The sequence below is a fragment of the Rhyacophila brunnea genome, unplaced genomic scaffold, assembly GCF_057557595.1.
Source record: "Rhyacophila brunnea isolate RB1 unplaced genomic scaffold, BYU_Rbru_1.0 scaffold_12, whole genome shotgun sequence".
NCBI lineage: Eukaryota > Metazoa > Arthropoda > Insecta > Trichoptera > Rhyacophilidae > Rhyacophila > Rhyacophila brunnea.
In genome coordinates, this window is record NW_028232774.1 from 36,780,393 (window position 1) to 36,801,030 (window position 20,638).

The 20,638-nt window shown below is 32.4% G+C and overlaps 1 protein-coding gene across 1 annotated transcript in view; it reads right to left on the reverse strand.

Annotated features, from left to right (window-relative positions):
- Positions 1-20,638, reverse strand: part of Klp68D (kinesin-like protein 68D) — a 31,987-nt gene that overhangs the window by 8,731 nt on the left and 2,618 nt on the right. Inside the window, exons 2-4 of the mRNA XM_085961228.1 lie at positions 4,808-4,933; positions 1,627-1,905; positions 124-317 (exon numbers count right to left, since the gene is read on the reverse strand). Of these exons, the coding sequence (XP_085817354.1) occupies positions 124-317; positions 1,627-1,905; positions 4,808-4,933 (599 nt within the window). The remainder of the gene's footprint in view (positions 1-123; positions 318-1,626; positions 1,906-4,807; positions 4,934-20,638) is intronic.

Genomic DNA, 20,638 nt, shown 5'->3' on the forward strand with positions numbered 1-20,638 from the left:
TACACTTAATTCAACAAATGTACAAATGTACAAGTTTGGATTTATAAGTATGTTGAACAATTTAATAATAATGTAGATAGAAGATTGACATACTATAAGAAAATAGAAAGTTAAAATGCAAACCTAATAGTTTCGGTGCCTTTATGCGCCATTTCAATGGTGATGAGGAAGATAGCGTGAGATCTGGAAGAGTGCTCATTCATGTCGGTGCGCCCCGTCGTTCTGTTCCTGTTGCCGGCTTTCATCACGCGCCCCATATCTGTCGCCGACCGGCACACCACCGACGTCATGTCCGGAATGTAAAAACCTGTGTATTCCTGTGACAGAATACAGATATAACGTATATCGGGGGGTATTGAAAAACTTATTTTAAAAATAATTATTTTTTTATTAAAAAATAATATCTACAATAAATGGTTTGGTCCCTTTCTCTTAAAACTGACAATATTTTTCTTTCCCTTCTAGACCTTCATCTTGGGCACCAGACATGTCTATAAATAGAAATTCACACTACGTCTGAAATTCATTTCAACGATCGCCATACATTTGGAATTGAATGTATTAATAAATTGGATACTTAATTTTAATAGGCATGAAATTTTCATTGAATAAAAACGTAAAACCAGGTATCGAATGTACTTAAAAAAATATATGACAGCGGAAACTACACGCAAATAGAAAACGTGAATTCCGGGCATGTAAAATCGGGGTTCCACTTTATTATTATTCATGTTAAAACATAATATATATTGTGACTGTTAAAATTGCTAAACTATTAGAAAAAAAAATACTTCACATATCAATGTAATAATTCAAATGTCACACCAAAATGTTAAATTTTTTTCCTTATTATTTCAACTATTCCAACCAAACGCAGTTGTAGACATAATATATCAACATTATTTACTAATTTTGAAAAAATGTTTAATGTATGATCAATAAAATAATGTGTAAACTTGTCATGTATCAGAAACTAAAAGAATGAATCGAGTATAATAAACATAATAGAAAAATTCTCAGCACACTGTTTATAAATATATATCGTTTGTAAAAACCACTTCAAATGATAGATTAAAGAAGTGTACTCCAGGTATTAAAATTTTGGGATCTTACCGGATTCCTCAAACGAAGCTTTAATATTATTTTCGTCAAAAATATCACATTACGTCAAAAAAAGAAATGTAATTAATTGAAGTTTGCTAGTTTATGTATTATCATGCAAGTTGCAAGATTGCATACATGAATTAAAAAAGTTCGGTAGCTTCTGAATTTTCAAGCGACAGTTGGGATTTGTTCTATATCTGCGCCTGTGCAGTAGAACAATAGTGGCGAACCTGCCGATAAAAAAACGAACTACACCCGAACAGACTCATATTGAGATTAACCGATTTTCACGACCTGTCAAATAGTACTATAAAATGACAACATCGCGTCTCGCTTACTCTTGAAGAATGAAATTGGCGAAACAGTCAGCACTTTCATGTGAAAACAGTTATTATCGCGATAGTTTAAAATACACACTATTGTAGCAAATAAATCCATGCACGTGTACAGGCGCCGAAAATTCTGTCCTGGTTTGTAATCCCTTGTCAAATGCAAGAAGAATATTGTAAACGTGTATCTCACCTGTCCTCGTAAGGTAAGCCCCTTTTTACTGGGGTCTTTCCTCAGCAAGTCTCTCACGTCCTCCATGTAGAGTTCGATGTAGGAACAGCTGACGAGGTACGTCACATCCTCTGAGACTTCTGATTGGATGTGCTGCCACACGTGGGAGAATGTCCTCGGGATGATACCCTCCTGTGTGGCGGTACCCTCCATCGTGTGAGTTTTACCTGTGCCTGTTTGGCCATAGGCAAAGACACACCCGTTGAAGCCGTCCAGGACCGAGTTGACCAAGGGCCGGACCTGACGACAAATGAAAAAATGTTAGATATACTTATTGCTACTTTAATGCAAGCTGCTATCCGCACTTATATTTCAATTAACCTAGTTTCGCAATGTAATTTTATCTCTGACATTTCTATGGAGTATTTATATCTTATTACTGTTCATGAATGCAATAAGTCGGACGTTTTTAAAGTGTGCGCTTCAGCACCCCGGGGACCCACAATTAATTCCAGGGTCACCAGGATATTCGAAAATTTGAATTCAGCCCGTTAATACATGGCCATAACTGTAATTCATTGACTCCTATGGCGGCAGGGTGTAGAAAACAATATAAAAATATTCAAAGAAACAAAATAAGTTACCGACACAATAATAAAACATACATAATTTTGAAAACACTTCTGAGAAAATATATTATAACCGGGTGCCGGACGAAATCCTGAAGGCCGAAATCCCGAATGCTGAAAGCCCGAATGGCCGAAATCCCGAAAGCCTAAATCCCGAAAGCCGAAATCCCGAAAGCCGAAATCCCGAAGGCCGAAATTCCGAATGCTGAAATCCCGAATGGCCGAAATCCCAAATGCCTAAATCGCGAAAGTCAAAATCCCGAAAGCCGAAATCCCGAAGGCCGAAATCCCGAATACCGAAATCCCGAACGCTGAAATCCTGAATGGCCGAAATCCTACATTCTACAAAAAAAATGGTTTTTGTCTCTGTGCAATTATTGCTGTTTGTATTTTTTTTATTTTTCGGGATTTCGGCCATTCGGGATATCAGCGTTCGGGATTACGGTATTCGGGATTTCGGCCTTCGGGATTTCGGCTTTCGGGATTTAGGCTTTTGGGATTTCGGCCTTCGGGATTTCGACCCAAACCCATTACAACCAATAGAAAAAATCTTTTTTGAAAAAAGTAAGACACCCGGCAGGAATCGAACCTGCGTATCTTGGGTTTCGCGCCCTGTGCATTACCACTATGCTACGACTGCCATGCTTAATTGCGACAAACGCTTTTGTATTTTAAATCAAAGTAAGTATGTTCTCAGAAGTGATTTCAAAATTATGTATGTTCAACAATTAGAACGTTACGTTCTTGTGAATTATTCGTAGAAATAAAAAGTAATTAATTAAAAATTATAATCTTGCTAGTAGAAAATATTTATTTCTAATAGTTAATGCGCAACATTTAAGTTTTTCAAATAAACTTTATCATTCGTTAGATAATAAATAATTAAAGTTATCATAAATAATCGTTCCTCAAATATCAATGATATAATAATCATTGATCAGGTAAGCATTATTAAAGAGGAAATAATAAAATAAATTAAGAGTTTTATATTATCCTATATGACATAATAATTTATATACTGTTGTGAGGACAATCCTTTTAAAAGATAATGCTTCTCTATAAATATGTAAATACAATAATTTTTTAAAGATCAGATAAGTATGTGATAATGAGACATCACTTTTGATTTCATGCTAAATTTACATTCATTCAACATCAGATTTTAAAAAAAGTCATGACTCAGCGATTTCAAAACAAAACACCAATGAAAACGAATCTCAATGTGATTCGATTCCGTAATAAATCAAGAGAGTCTCATTAATTAAGGTGATAGAGTAGAGGAGGGAAAAAATACTCGATGATATTGCGATGGAGTGACAGGAAGTGTATTTGCATCAGAACAATAAACAGGGGAACCGAATGAATTGATTAACGACAAAGTGTCACCATATATATTAGAAGGCACATATTATTATGTACGCAGGCTTAATCAATGAACTGATGGAGTGAAAGTTCAAATCAATTGAGTGTGATGGCTGGTAATATAATAGTAATGAATTAATATTATAAGATTACAGTTCATATAATATGAAGCAAACATGCAACATGACTGTCATCAGTCATGCTTTAGTTTTAACACATCACCACGAGGCTCAATTACAAAGAAATGCCAAATCACAAAAATGAATTATGGGTATTGAATTCACGGTATGAGAGTCCAGTGCACATTGGACATCTTGTTCGATGGCATTCATGTTGCATTTGGTGTCATAGGCACCCGCATACATAGATAGAACATTTTTTTTTAATTCGGTAAGTGAAATCCCGCAGAGAATGTTTGTTAGTTACCAACGGTTAGAATATCATTCGATGGTTCAGCTCCATAGTGCTACAACTGGGAATTAGTAGTATTAAGTAATGGCTGATCAAAGTTTTGACTCACCTATACTGGCTTGTAGAAAAATGACAAAAACTTCGGCCCTACGAGGACAACTAATAATCTTTTCAAGTAGTAAATTTGTAGAACTGAAGAGGAGCGATATACGAATATAATTGCTAACATAACTCAAAACTTGAAATTTTTGACTTATCGTACTATGGAACTGAGCCATAGATGTGATCAATCGAGATTATGTTTTTATTTCAACCAACATAAAGGAAAGAACATTGGATATTGGATAATGGGGCGCAATGTGATGAATACATCTTACGGTTACCGCATATCAGTATACCAATGATATCACAGTAAGGTTGACAACGTGGAAAAAAGTAAATCACTACTTTTGTTACAGGGCAGAGCATATTATAGACCTTCACAGTGTGGAGGAATCTGAAAAAAGTGTCTTGGTTTTTGGCCATTCATTCAATGTATGCAACTTACAGATCACAAAGCCGTGCATACTATGTAACGCCGTTGATTAAATATTTTATTTCTCTAGTTTCTTATGTTCCCCACCTTCCTCTATCTTTGTCTTCATGAATTGAATGATTTACAACCAATTATAAAAAATATCTTAAGATACATTCACATTTTGGGATTTAATAATGAAAAATAAATACCAAACTGACATTAATGAATATACTTACAGGTTATAATTTTTTTTAATTTTATTAATAAAATGCGCAACACAAACCATTTCATCGTAGAGGCTTTCCTGCGTGGCATTGCTGTCGTAGGCTGCATCATACGTGAATAATTTATCCTGACCTTTCGGACTGGCCACTTGGACCGTGCCCCGGTCGTTCCACACTTGAACAACCTAAAACAAGAGAAAAAAAGAAACATATGAGTAAGTATAAAACAATTTATTGTGTTGATCGAGCAGACCGTGGAATCAGGTTTTGTGACAAAAGAAAACAATAACATGTATAGAAAAGAAAAACATTTATTATTACAGGATATGATGTCATCCGAAGTTATAGCTAAAGATGAACTTATGTACTGTAAAGAAAAAATACTGAATTGACAATGTTTTAATACCGTGTTGCATGAATCTTGCAAGACCAAGACAAGTAAGTACCTATACATAAGTGGGTGTTTAAGTATAAAATTTAATTTAAGTTATATGGAACTAATATAAATATTAATTTTTTCATCAGGCTGGTTTAACATAAAACTTTGGTAGCATTTATATCGATAACTTATGTTTTCATTCTCCTACTTTTACATGCTTAAGGGGGGACATGCTCAGCGTACGTCAAAATAGAGCTTTTGTTCTATTTTCAAGGCATGATCCTGGACATTCCTTAAACGTTGTAGATAATATATTTATATAATTTTAAAGCCTTATTATCCTTTATATTTATTTTTAACATTTGATGACTGCATAAAGTATTTTTATTACATAAAATAGTATTCTTTTAAATCTCTCGCTCTAATGTTTTGGAATATAGTCATATTTCGGTACATAACTATGCAGTAGTGTTTAGATTTTTTACCCGTACCTAACCGAAAAAAAATCTTTTTTTTTTAAACGGTACATGTTCAAACATGCGCGTTAACATCATTTTACTCCCTACTTCAATTATAGTTTGTCAATTTATGGCTACGGCCGTATGTTGTAGCTTAACCACTGGGGAATGCCAAAAGAAATGGCGTATTTCAAAAAATTACTACCTTATTCTTAGGTCAATAATTATTATAAAGTAATCATTATTCGTAGGATGTTTATCACACTTGAATGATCAAAGACATAGCTTATAATTAGTATCTTTAGAATTATCTTCAAATGTGTTAACTTGCCCATTTTTTGAATAATAAAATGCCTAATTCTTGTCAAATTTTGGATCACAGAGATTATCAATATAATTTTTTATCGTAAATATTTTACAAAAATTATCTCGTCATAAATTATACTAATGGTTTTATAAATGCGTTTAAAAATTAATAAATGTAAAAAATCTTAACACCACTGCACAGTTATGTACCGAAATATGACTATATTCTAAAACATTAGAGCGAGAGGTTTAAAAGAATACTATTTTATGTAATAAAAATACTTTATGCAGTCATCAAATGTTTAAAATAAATATAAAGGATAATAAGGCTTCAAAATTATATAAATAGATTATCTACAACATTCAAGGTATGTCCAGGATCATGCTTTGAAAATAGAAAAAAAGCTCAATTTTGACCCACGCTGAGCATGTCCGCCCTTAATCAAGTTTCAGTATATTACTTCAGTGACAAACTGTGATTTTAGTTGTTAGTTATTATCAACCTTTCCTGTACTATCTTGTCAAGTTATATATCTTAAAAAAATCGTATTTTAATAAATTAACATGCATTTTATATTTTAGCTATTTCTAGAATCATTGACAAAATAATTACCATAATATAATGATGAAGAAAACCTATTAATTAATCTATAGGTATTTATGTAAAACTGGCATGTGTTCGACGCAATGACACCGTGTGTGCAAATGTTCAGTACAAACAGTATGAGTAGTGCAGTTTGTAGCATATGGCAACCACAAGTAAATGTGGTTACCGGTTGCATCTGCGTGTTAACAAATTTAAAGTTTACACCTTGTACGGTGCTAATTAATAGGCTCAAAATCTTGATTCTGTCGGCAGAATAAATTAAAGATGTGTAAATAAGAGGAAAAAATCTTCACAAAACATTGACTATTGATAAAGCAAACAAATAAGATACATATTGTCCCAGAGCCGCTTATGTTTTGAAATACAAATGTTGTCATCTTTTTTTCATGAAAACTATCAACCGGTCAATATCTCCACATAACATTGTGTTTGTAATATTTGAAATTATTAGAGGTAAAGACGTATACTAAGTAAATGATTCCTGAATCCCTGGCAACATATAAATATGGTTTGTTAAATCATAAGTTTTAAAATAGGGTACACTTAATTTACTCGGTGTGCTTTCATGTATCTACCTTTTTACTCATATTGGTCTTTTATTTGAGTTTTGTTAAGATTTATTTTTCTTTGTTTTTTATGTCATGTTGTGAATGAACACTTTGAATTTGAATGTTTTCAACTACTAAATCCAAATTAATTGCAGTTTCTTATCATTATCTTAATATAAAAGTTCATTAGAATCCTTTCTTTTTTAAGTGTGAGCACAGAGTTTTTTAACCATGTCGCACCGTGAGTGTAAAACCAAGGCATCTGCAAAAGACATATTTTGGATATATTAGGGTTTGAAGTCTTCGTTTTGTTAGGACAAATAGTTTCTAAAAAAAAACATATTATTTGGTTTATATCTACATTATATTGCATATTCTTTCAGTTACTTCACTTTTACATTATCAAGTTCACGTCTTTTGCAGTTGTTTTGCATTAAATCTCGAAATTGAAAAATTTGCAGATGCCTTGGTTTTACACTCACGGTGCAATGTTTTTGCAATGTTATTGTTATAGGTAGGTACGTACTTACATTCAAATGCAAGAAAATATGTAACACCGAGTTAAAATCCTACCTATGAGCTAGACATAGCATAACTAATGCATTTGACTAAATTCATGTGTATAAATACGTCTTGCCATGTAAACATTTAATATTACAGTTTCTAGGTAGTTCCTCTCCGGAATATGGTGTGAGGCAATAAAAATAAATTTCATGCACTTGACATGAAAACATGTGGACTAATTATATATTCATAGAGACTTGTACCTGAGGCAGTGGCGAAGGGTGGAGGTAGGCTGTTAAGATCTGACATAAATAGTGCATACTACACGTTGTCAGTCAAACGTATTTATTTTCATTGAACTAATACTACAATGTGTTGATGGTGTTTGTTAGTTTTTAAAATTCAATTAAACCCTGCCTAATCCATGCCGTAATCGATAATAGTTTAAAAAATATTTATTTACAAATTATGTCATTAAACCATACATAATTTTTAGATATTGTATAGATAGAAGAATATTTTATATCGATTACGGTTTGGTTTGGCAGAGCTTAATGAATTTAAAAAAAAATTAAACCAATACCATCGGATTCTGTAATATGTATTCTTAAATCAACTAAAACAAATAAGTATGACTGAAAAAATGTGCACTATTTTGTCTAAACTGTTGCGGTTTGGTTAGGCAAGGTTTAATTGAATTTTAAAAACTAACCAGCACCATCTGCAAATTGTATTCTTAGTTCAATGAAAACAAATAAGTGTGACGGACAAAGTTTAGTGTGCAATATTTATGTTGAATCTTAACAGCCTACTTCTACCCCTCACCACTGACATAAGGGCATAATAATAACTACATAATAATATAATTAGGTGCATTTCAATAAATTAATGGCATTGTCTCAAAAAGAAGCACAGTTTTCCTTATATAGGTGAAATAAAACGCTTCCTGTTTTACTATGGTCACAGTACAAACTGAAAATCACTCGACTGAAAAGCAAATAAGTACCATAAAATGCAAATAATCATGGTTTACCATAATATTAGAATAATAATCTACAAATGGTCAGCTAGCCTTGGATAACATTTAAACAAAAAAAAATAATGAGGGCCAACAATGAATGTGGATTGAGGTCACAAAAATAAACCGACTAATTGATAGAATAATTACACACCATTACGGCTTACCAACTGTGAAGTTGATTAAAAAATATACTTAACTTATTGTCATCTTTCAAAACTGTTTTAGCACACAATTTAGTAAGTAGGTATTATTAAAAGTGTGTATTTTAGAATTATGTAATTAATTACCTATTTTAATTAATTAACTTATTAGTCTTAATGACTACCGCATTTATAGTTAGTTTCATTTTATGAAAGGAATTGCAGTATAACTAGAGGGGGGGGCTTATTAACTTACCCTATTACAACACGATGGCCGCGCGGTCTAAGCGTCGGCCAATAGCATTGTGAGTCCCAGGTTCGAATCCTGGGTCTGGCAAATGCACATATTGTTTTTCAATTTGTGGCTGACATCCATTTCTCGTAAAAACAAAATCTGTTAATACAAACCTCCACTCTGTGAAGGCTCATATTATGATCCTATTAGGATCGAACATGGTCGAAAAAAAAAAATTACAACACGTCTTCATATTGATTCTTCAACATTTTTAGTATAGTTTAAATAATAGCCATAGTAAAATTAAAATTATGTACGTTGGCGCATTGAAAAAATAGCAAAAATAAAATTTTGCTTAAACTCACCATCTTTGGTGGCGTTTTGATATTTTATTATTATATAGGTATGACATATGCAATTTTTTACGATTGCTCATTTAAATATTCAAATTAATTAAGTGCGCACCCTCAGTAGCTGAGTTAGTAGAGCGGGCGCCTCTGAAGCCGTGAGTTCATTCCCGCAAAAAAAATGCTTATTGTGATTTATAATAATACTTACTTATATGGATTTCATGGGTTGAGCGATGGGTTGAGCGAACAGCTAACAACCATTCCTTATAAAATAAACTTTGTTAATATAATATAACAAGGTTTTCAAAAAATTAATGTGTAATATTTGACACAATCTGTTCTTTCACAGTCAGTAATACACTACATTTTTGCTTTACAGCGCCTGTACACGCGCATGGATTTATTTTCACCAATAGTCTGTATTTTAGACTATCGTGATAACAACTGTTTACATGTAAAATTGCTGACTGTCTCTACAATCTCATTCTTCAAGAGTAAGCGAGACGCGATTTTGTCATTTTATGGTACTATTTGACAGGTCGTGAAAATCGGTTAACCTCAAAATGAGTCTGCTAGGTGTAGTTAGTTTTTTACCTGCAGGTTTGCCACTATCGTTCTACTGTGCCGGCACAGATATTGCACGGTCCAATTGTCGTGTGAAAATTCAGAAACTTCTGAACTTTATTGATTCATACATGCATTCTTACAATTTGCAAGCTAATACTACTGTCAACAGTAAATCCATGCATGTGTAAACGGGGTATTAGTTCCAGTACTTACAAGTCAAATATGTTTCGTATTCGAAATGGTCAATATTCTGATTCTAGAATAGTGATTTTCTAAAACAGTATTCGTGATTTAATGCTAATGAGTATGAATATTTGTGCAACAGCAATGACAATTTATTATTCATAAAAAAATATGATAATAGTAAACATGCAGAAAAAGCACATTGTGCAAATTCGAAATGTCACTGTATGCTATTTCTGGACATGTCTCAGAGCAGAGCACATTATTCTGAATTCAAAAAATATTTCAGTAGTAAGCATTAATGTCGCCCACGGTCAATGATAAATGAGTGGCGAGTCGCGAAACGTACAATTATTTATTTTATCACACACAGGCTAACTTACTACAGTGCAAATTGTATGTGCTTAGCAGACATAGGAAGAAAGGAGACGCATCATTCGCGGGGTGATCAAACGGCTGATTTATTCAGTCCACTACTACTGGTATTTCATTGTTGTCTTAGACAGGACCGGACTTAGGCAGTAAAAAAAAATTATTAATCATCATAAGCACGTATGTATATAATATTATTCAATACAATTTCGATTCGTTTAAAACTATATTTACTTGATTTCTGTTTACAAAACATATTTATTTGACAGCGGCTATTACTTTTGTTTCAATTTCACCATTTATAAGTGGTTTAAAATTATGGAATATTTCTTATTTTTAATTTATCCCAAAAACAGCCGACTAACGCATAAGCCCACTTTAAATATGTATGTAGCATTACTACATATTAGGTCTGTAGACTTGAATGACAACAAAGTTTTATTATTGTATAATGATAACATGACATATTTAATTTGAGAGATGTCTAAAACATTTCTTTTGATACAATGAAAGTGGGGTAAGTAATTATTACTCTGACAATAATAGCATGATAACAGTATTGGCCTAGCAAATAAAGTCATAAAATTTGGTTACCGCAGAAATCCGCCAAAAATGATACAGAGTTAAATTTATCTCTGGAAAAATTAGCATGAGGTTTGCTATCACTTGGCAGTAGTTCAATTTTATTTGGCTCGACCCATCATACCAGCAGCAATGTTTATTTTCAATGAATGATGTAAAGACCGAATTTTAATTTACAGTCAGAAAAAATAATTTTCCGGCTTGAATATACATACAAAGTGTCAATAATTGTTCAAGGTTTTTAGCATAGTAAATCAATTTACTTGCACTTTGCAAAGCGATGAGATTTTTTTATTCATAACATCTGCGTGTTTATGATGATTGATTTCAATGCTCATAAAATCTAAAAATACAAACATCTTGATGATTTAAGTTACAATATTAAATGAGCTTATCTACCTTTGTTCTTTTCTTCCTATTAAGCAACTCTTGTTTGTATTCAAATGAAGCATATAAGTAAAAAAAACAATAAACACTATAAGATTATGTGACACCAACAACATACACTATTTTATTGATAAAATTGCTAATGTAAAATAAATTCAACTAAACATTACAGTAGGACACATAATGTATTATACAAATTGATGGGCATGTGGAAAATAATTCATTAGCATTAAACAGTAAGCAGTAGGTCAGGCATGCCCAATCCACGGCCCATGGCCCAATTGAAGTTTTCAGCTTTCAATATTTTGCATTTTGGTATTCATACAATAAAAAAAATTCTCGTGAATATACCACATTTATATTATATTTAGTGAAATTAGAACTTTCTTGTTGTACTGCGTGCTAGTACCTGTTTATATGCTTGTGCTGGCTTCACACACTCTGTACTTAATAGTAACTGTAGAGATTTTTTTAAATATTTTAATGAAGTCACAAAATTAATTAAAGAATTCGATACCAGATTCACATTTATGCAAAAGTATGAGAAAATGTTTAAAATATTCTTAACTCCATTTAACGTGGAGGTGGAATCAGCGCCTCTAAATTTACAAATGGAGCTGCAATCAAGCATAGAGTTAAAGTGCATGCTCGAAGGGAATAAACTTGAGTTTTATCAGAAATATATCTTTGAAGATATCTCCAATATTAAACGACTGGCAATGTGCATTACAGCAGCATTTGGAACTACATATCGCTGCGAATCGTTCTTTTTGAAATTAAATGTAGTAAAAACAAACTGTCGCGGCAGTTTGCTCGATGAAAACACGACCAATCAACTGCGATGCGCGTCGGCCAAATTACCAGTGAATATGAAAAAGATATCACATAATATACAAAAAACAAGTGTCACATTAATTATACGGTAATAAAATATTTTCAATAAGTTCTTTGTTTTTTCTTTTTATGTGTGGCCCACCTAAGTTTAGCAATATTTTTTGGCCCATCAAACGATTTGGGTTGGGTACCCCTGTAGTAGGTAGTAAGTACCTACCCTCTTAGGCACTCATTTCAATTCCATGCTAATCGATTCATGAAGCGTCATTCAGTTCTCAATAAATGCATTAAATTTAGCCGGCCATGTGGTAAAGAAAATCCAATAAGCGACTGACTGAATCGCTATATGTGAAGCAAATGCCGAGTGATTTCAGAGAGTAATAAAAAAAATCTATATAATACATAAATAGTGACTTCTAAACACATGGTGATTTAAAATAAACTTGAAATAAAAAGAATCATATAATAAAACCATATTTAAAATGGTAAAATGAATTAAAAATAATGTCTCAATGCAGCCCTGTGGATATTGATAATTATGTAACATAGTATCATTTAAATAATTAATTAATCTATATGAATTGTTAATTTCATTGAATGCAAACTGATCTAGCTAAAAAAAATGGGTATCATGAATCGAATTTGCATACATTTCAATCTGCCTACATACTTACTCCAAAAGCATTAATTTATTTAGGAATTCACAATCTTATAAGGCGATACAATCCATCAATGCTTAGTGTATTTAAAAAAAAGTGAAGGAATTTAATGAAACAAATTAGTTAGTGTGTAGGTTAGTTTTATTTTTGTAACTCAGTAGGCATTATATTGCTCTGATTTATTGATAATAGACTTAACATGCATTTAATATTACTTCCTGCATTGTTATAATAAAGAACTTAATACTTAGGTAGCTGTATTGATATATTCGGGTGACATTAAGTAGGTTCTGACTTAAATTTTTTGAATAAATATTGAACTGATTGAAGAGCATAAGCGGTTCTCAAACTTTCGAAAAAAAAAACTTCCTAATCGAAATATCTCAAAATTTTAAATCACACAATATGAAAGACGATACTGAAGTTAATATTATTTACTTCATAAATTATGTATTTGAACAACCACTGATTTAAGTTATATTACTTATATAGATCACGATCATCATATGGTAGATAACATGTCGTCAGCTGAATGCAGAACTATTCTAACTTACAATTGATTTTTTTATGAGAGAGTTCTTTGAAACAACTGAAATTATTTATTATCTTTATGGATGAACGTATGCATCACATTTTAGTAAGATTATTGATGAAAAAAATGGTGCATACACTTGTCTATATAAATAATAAATAACTGAAGTAGGCTGTTTCAAAAACCTCTTCTGCATATTATATAGTTTTGCATTCAGCTGACGATGTGTCTTTAATACCTATTTTATTCATTCAAGTAGTTATCATCTATGAAGCCATGGGTTGTACGATTGATCCCGTGGATGGGCATATAAAAATAAATGTATGTTGTCTTTTTCAGTATGTGTTTGATCCAGAACAAGGAACCAATCAGTTGAGCGAGTGGCTATCAACCATGGTAGGCCATCAGGTGGACTGTTAAGATCCGCCATAAATATTGCACACTAAACATTGTCAGTCATACGTATTTGTTTTCATCAAAATAAGACTACAATTTACAGATGGTGTCGGTTAGTTTTTAAAATTCAATTAAACCCTGCGAAACCAAGCCATAACAAATTGTCAAAAAATACTCGTCCATCTATAAAATATCTAAAATTATGGAATTAAATCATACATAACTTAGGATATTTTATAGATAGAATAATATTATTTATTATAGTTTGGTTAGGTAGGGTTTATTGAATTTAAAAAAATGAACCAACAATATGTGTAATATGTATTCTTAATCCAACGAAAACAAATAAGTATGAATGAAAAAGTGTGCACAATTTTGTTGTATCGCCCAAAACATACCAAAACAATTATGGTTTGGTTTATGCAGGGTTGAATTGATTTTTAAAAACTAACCAATACCATCTGTAAATTGTAGTCTTAGTCCAATAAAAACAAATATGTATGACTAATAAAGTTTAATGTGCACAATTTATGGCGGATCTTAACAGCCTACCTCCACCCTTCACTACTGATATACACATAAGTAAGCCAACCAAAATCTAGGAAGCCTTTCTGGCAGAAGAAGAGCTGGTTTAAAGGATCAATGAGTCTTGAGAAGTCTGGCGTTGTGAAAGGCAGGTACCTGAAGTAAGAAAGCAGCGGACATACATGATAACATCCCTCTCCTTTATGATGATGATGATGGCAGCATTATTTACTTATATTGAAAATAAATAGACGCCTAATATTCTTTAAATAACTAAATAGGAAGATATTGTATATTTTTACACATAAAATATCTCATTAAATGGAATATATTCATTTCATTCAAGAATTTTTTTGTAATAAGTAATTAACAACATTATGTGAGTGAGTGGGCATAATATTCTCATCAGTTACTTTCAAATGTTGTAATAACGTTAATTCACTGGATAATTCATTATAAATTATTACATACACCTTCTTTTGCTATCTCAAATTAGCATGAAAAGGAAATTCATTTAAAAAATAATGAACTGCAGTAATGTGTCTAACTCAAAATGAAAATAGTGCTGTAATATAAGATTTCTCTAAATGCGTTATGAAATTAAAAAAAAAAAAAACAAGCTGTGCAAATAATAATTCAGTTTGACTTCTGCATTACGTGCAATTATTTTGGATCGTCAGCAGTAAAAGTGACCTTTATGCAATACTGAAATCAAGAAAAACATATTTTTAATGCTTATGTAAGTAACAAGGTAACTATTATTTATTGCTTTATAAGTAGTAGGTATTATGACGTAGTTAATCTTATATTGCACCTTTTGCAATAATTTAACAGTCGATTACACAGATGTTTTTCTAGTCATATCTTCAACAGGAATATATTATATGGAAGGTTATTCACTAACATAATATAATACAAAAGATTTGTCAAGATGCAATCCTGTCACTGACAGCACCGCAGATGTTAATGCTGCATACTAGCAAAACAGTGGGTTTGGATGTGAGTATGCAAATTGGTGACACTTTTAAATTACCATATTGTATATTTGGATTAGGGCATGTGTGTTTGGGATATTTACCCTTCCTCCACTCTTATACTGCCCCACCTGAATAGCAGATGAATAAATGGCTATAGAATTCAGTATAAGTTGTCTGATAATAGCTGCATATTAATATTTAACATATAATATCATTAATTATTGTTTTAGCCCAGATTAGGTTACGGAACTGAAGCTTGGTTGCATATCCAAAAAATATAAAAACTAGAATAATTTAGTGTTCAGAACCACCGGTTTAAGAAATAGTTTCAATAGCTTCAGCTGAACACGGCTTTATGAAACTAAATTAACTAACAACTGAATACCTTGGTAATTGAGTCAGTATTTACTTGGTGGAAATTCCTTTTTACAAATGATAATATTATAAATTATGTTACTTAAGTATTACATTAAGTAGTAGTTAAGTTTTTTAAAGTCGATAGCTATTTCGGTTATCTTGATAATAGTGTTACAAATGAAATAGCTATCGGCTTAAAAAAACATTGTGTAGAATTCAGTATAATTTATATTGTCATTTGTAAGTACCTTAGATAAGCAGTGGAACAAGAGACCTTGTAGTCCAATACATGAGGCACTGGCTTCTCATAATAAGGGTTCGGGGTTCAATTCCCAGTGAGGTCACATTATATATATGTGTTTTTCTCAAGCCTGGGTGTTTCTGTGATTGTTTCACTAGTGTAATTGGTACCCTCGTGCCTTCTATAGTGTTAATTAAAAAAAAGATCATTTACGGGGTTTAAGTATGTCACCAATAAAATACTCAAATCGTTAAAAAATATTGAAACATTTGTGAATTTAAATGTTCGCAAAACGTATTTCTGAACTAAATAAAGTAAAGTCATTCTTGCATTTTTTAAAAATCTATTTGAATTATCTAAATCTATTAATAGTAAACAAGTACTGTTGATATTATTAAAATGTATCGGTTTTAAAAAACCAACAATTTGATAAAAAAAAACACTATTTCCCGGGTGCTAAAATACCTTGTGCTGCCCCTGTCTATAAGAACTCATTTCAAGAGTATACAAAGATACATCCAAATTGTAAGCATTCATAATATGCTTCATGTGGAGTGGATATGATGAAAAACAAGGATGCACCAAATTATGAAGTGAAGTAAGACATTAATAGTGATTAATGATGATCAGGATGTTGCATATCGCTGGTGTAAAGGTAAAACTCATTATGTTACATTTTGATGTTCTGAGATAATGAGGTTTGAACATATTTTTTGCAATTAAAAATCCAATTTCAAATTAACATTTTTTCTTCTTTTTGTATAAAATGTATAAAAAATCAGAGAATACATTGAAGGTAATTAGATTCTATAAAAAAATTAGGAACATTTAAAAAAATGAGTTTTTGTACATAATGAGTTTTTCCACACACATGTTTGTTAGTAAAGTGATAGTATGTCAATACTTTGGCAAGGGTTTCGCAATGTTTTTTATTGTTTTGGATTCTTTTTTAGTAGGTACTTAAGACTACTACTAAGTACTAAAGAATAAAAATTATTTATTTTAACCAAAATAGGAATTATAAACAATTCCAATTGAAAACAATTAAACAAACACTGAGATTAATAATAATTATTTCGCAATAATAATACACTGGTAATGATGATAAGGGCAAACCAATAATTATAATAAATTGAGATAAGATAAACAGCAATAGAAAATATTCTTTATTCCTCAACAATATCTTCTGGTAATGTGTCGCGATCAATATAGATGGTAAATTTTTATACCAATATCTTAGCTCTTCCGGAATGTCACCGTTTTAACAAAACTTCATAAGATCTTTTTTTTTTCAAATTAGATATTGGTAATATGGATTGATATGCACCTGGTAATTGTGGAATAACATTACTCCGTCTCCCTTTTCCCGCTGCATAAATTTTTCTGTAAGGTCCTGTATGGTTATACCGATATTGGATAATTCCAGGTAATTTTTTCTCATAACGTAGACATTTAATTTGGAGCCACATTACTAGCTCTACATTTTCATTTATGTTCCTATTGCTTATTAATTTTAAATTTCTTCGTCATATTGGGTCTTCAATACCTACAATGTGTCACTCCAGAAGTTAGCGAAGGTAACACCATTTTCATCGGCTTGTAAGATCAAGTCGAGCTTACTAGACAAGCCTTGCATGAAAATAGGTGCTCCATGCTTTGCATTTCACCACACTCGCAGGTTTGGTCCTCAGAGAACCCCCACTTCACCATGTTATCTCGGGTGCGCCCTACCATGGTTTTCAGTCTGTTTAGGGCTTTCCATGTGCAGTACCTAAGACGGGCTCCATGTGGGAGGTGCTCTGCTGGCTTTACCCAATCTTCGAAACCCTCAGAGGCTAGGTTAGCCGCCCATGCGGATAGTCTATCTTATTCGGGTGAGACGGTCAGACGTATAGTTGTCGCCATAAAGCCTTTTCTGGATTTTAGCCTTGTTTTGCACATTTGATACCCATGCATGACGTGTCGCGGACTCTCTCTTGGGCTGCCTTTTCAACTAGGGCTGCAGTTTGGAGTTGGATTAGAGGGAGGCTATTCCTGAAAGCACGTGAACTTTAATGACAGCCGTGGATTTCAAGCACCCCGGCAGGTTTCGTTGAGCGCAGTCCACATGTCTCGTGTGCGCAGACCATGTGCCACACCGGACAGGCATACTCGGCCACCGAGGTGCATAGTGCAAGGGTTGAGACCCTGAGTGTATGTAGTTGAGCTCCCTACGTATTACTGCTTAGCTTTCTCAAGATACTGTTCTTTGCTGGTGTCTTCATTTTAGTATTAATGCAGTGTTGCTTATAGGACAGCGTCCGATCTAAGGTGATTCCCAGGTATTTGTTGGCTGTTTGTGGGTTCTAAATGCACCCCATCCCAAACGACATCAAACAATTTCCCTGCGTCCATGTTTTGGAGATGGAACGCTCCTACCCGTGATTTACCTAGATTTGGCTTAAGTTGATTGAGGTCGTAGTATGTCTTTAACTCGCTTAATGTATCTTTAAGCTGTTTCTCAATCACTCCGAAGCTAATGCTTTAATACAACACGGCTAGATCATCTGCATAGAGGAAATGTTTTGTGTTGACTCCGATTGGCTGATCATTAGTATACACGTTGAACAGTATGGGTGCCAAGACGGTACCTTGTGATAGGCCGTTCCGTTGTTGTCTCCAATGGCTGCGTTTTCCGTCCAGTGTTACAAAGAATCTTCGGTTGGCCAGGAGCTTTTCAATCACTCCTGTTATTTTGAAATCATTCAGGAGGTTGTAAATGTAAAGTTTACTCATCAGAATTCTATGGTTAACTGTATCGTACGCGGCTGTTAAGTCTACGAAAGGAAACTCTTAATGTGATCGATAACCAGTTTCATGTTTGCCTCACTAGCTTTATTGGCTGGACTTTTTCCCCTCTTCGGTCATTCTTTTTGAATGATCCAGTTTTGGCTTAATCCAGCCAAAGCTGTATTAATTGGTCCATTTGAAATGCATAACATTTTTAACGCTCAGGCAGTATTTTACATTAAACTTATTAACACCATCATTCTGATTATTTAGTATAAGTATCATTTATTCTCATCTTATACAAAAAATCAACTAGTAACATACAGTTGGCACAAGATGACTCGTAGTTATAAACAATGCAAACCACAGATAATACACTCACTAACTTACTTATATACATGTTTACAGTTCAGGAAAAAATCATTATGTGCGGGAATGACTTTTTCCTGAACATCAATCTTAAATTGGTACTGATAATGATTTCTTCCCCAGTTTTTTTCCGTTAATAGGATAGCTATCGTCACAGTGACCTTTTCCAGCAATAGATATCGTAAAAATTAGTGGATATAATGAAAAAACTCATTTTGGCCAAAAGTGCACATAATGAGTTTTACCTCCAAACCAGCGATATAATCTGTGGAAGATCATCCAATTAAATTAAAAGGTATGTAATCGCAAAACAAGTTAAAGAAAACATAATACCATGTCTGCAATTCTTAAAATAACAGACATGAAACGGTTTACGTATATTATCCACTTATAAGCTAGTATTGATACCTAATGGGTAATCATTATGACTTAAAAAGAAAATCATTGAATATCAACAATTTCGATGAAAAAGAACAGCAGGCAATTACCATACTATTTGAATAGCATTATCATAATTACATCGATGAAAGGTGAGCACTGGCATAAATTAATTCGCAATCTATTATTTTTGTTTACATTGAATAGCCATGGTTGTCATAGCGATGCTCTTTAGTTAATCAACAAAGCAACAAAACAAACATGAGTTTCAATAATAGCTCTGCATGATTCGACACAGAATTTTATTCTAATGAATTTTCATGATAAACTAAATTTCAGGAAATTATTACTTAGTCATTAAATTATCTATAATTAGAATTCTAAATTTTATATTATAATTTTATTAATCACAATGTAGCTACATACATACTTACTCACATAGTTGGGTTAACGATTGATATAACTTTTTCTTATCTGTGGCTATTCAAAACCAAACCGAATATAGGTACCTAGATAGTAATTTAAAAATAATCATATATTTGGATAAGTGCATCAAATTTGGAACATTGATTTAAACATCAAGTTTTAAAAAAATATGTTATTATATTGACAGGCAGGTAGGTATTTGGTTTTTTTTTTATTTTCTTGAAAATCATATAAAAGAGTTACCTAAGTACTAAGGAATCGTATTTATAATCTCATAGATGCACTAGTCTGACTGGTCCATTCAAGCTCATATGCGGGCAAGAAGCCACAACAGAAGGTCGTTTCATGCTAAATGTTGCTGTGATTTCAAACATAATTATTTTGATGTAGTCTACTATACACAGAAAACCTAATCCCTGTGCTGGATACAATATTAAACATAATAATGAAAGTATGGGAATAAACGTGTGGAAATTATTCATTTTGTATAGTTTTATTATTCTCTTTTTTTCTAGTATTAGCTATTTTTTGCTTCACTAGACTGTCCAAAGTGTCCTGTATCGTGACACAATAATAATATTGATTATAATGACATTAGAATAAATAATTAATATTATGTATTCATTATGTAAGTAGGTACTGCCATCCAATCTCTGAATTTGGCCTTTAAATAAATTGAGAAATATTTATTGTTCAGCTGAGCTTTGGAGCATTCAATATTTTTACTGACCTATACACAATGTCTGCGTTTCTCATTAGCATTTACACGCACAATTCAAATAAAAGCA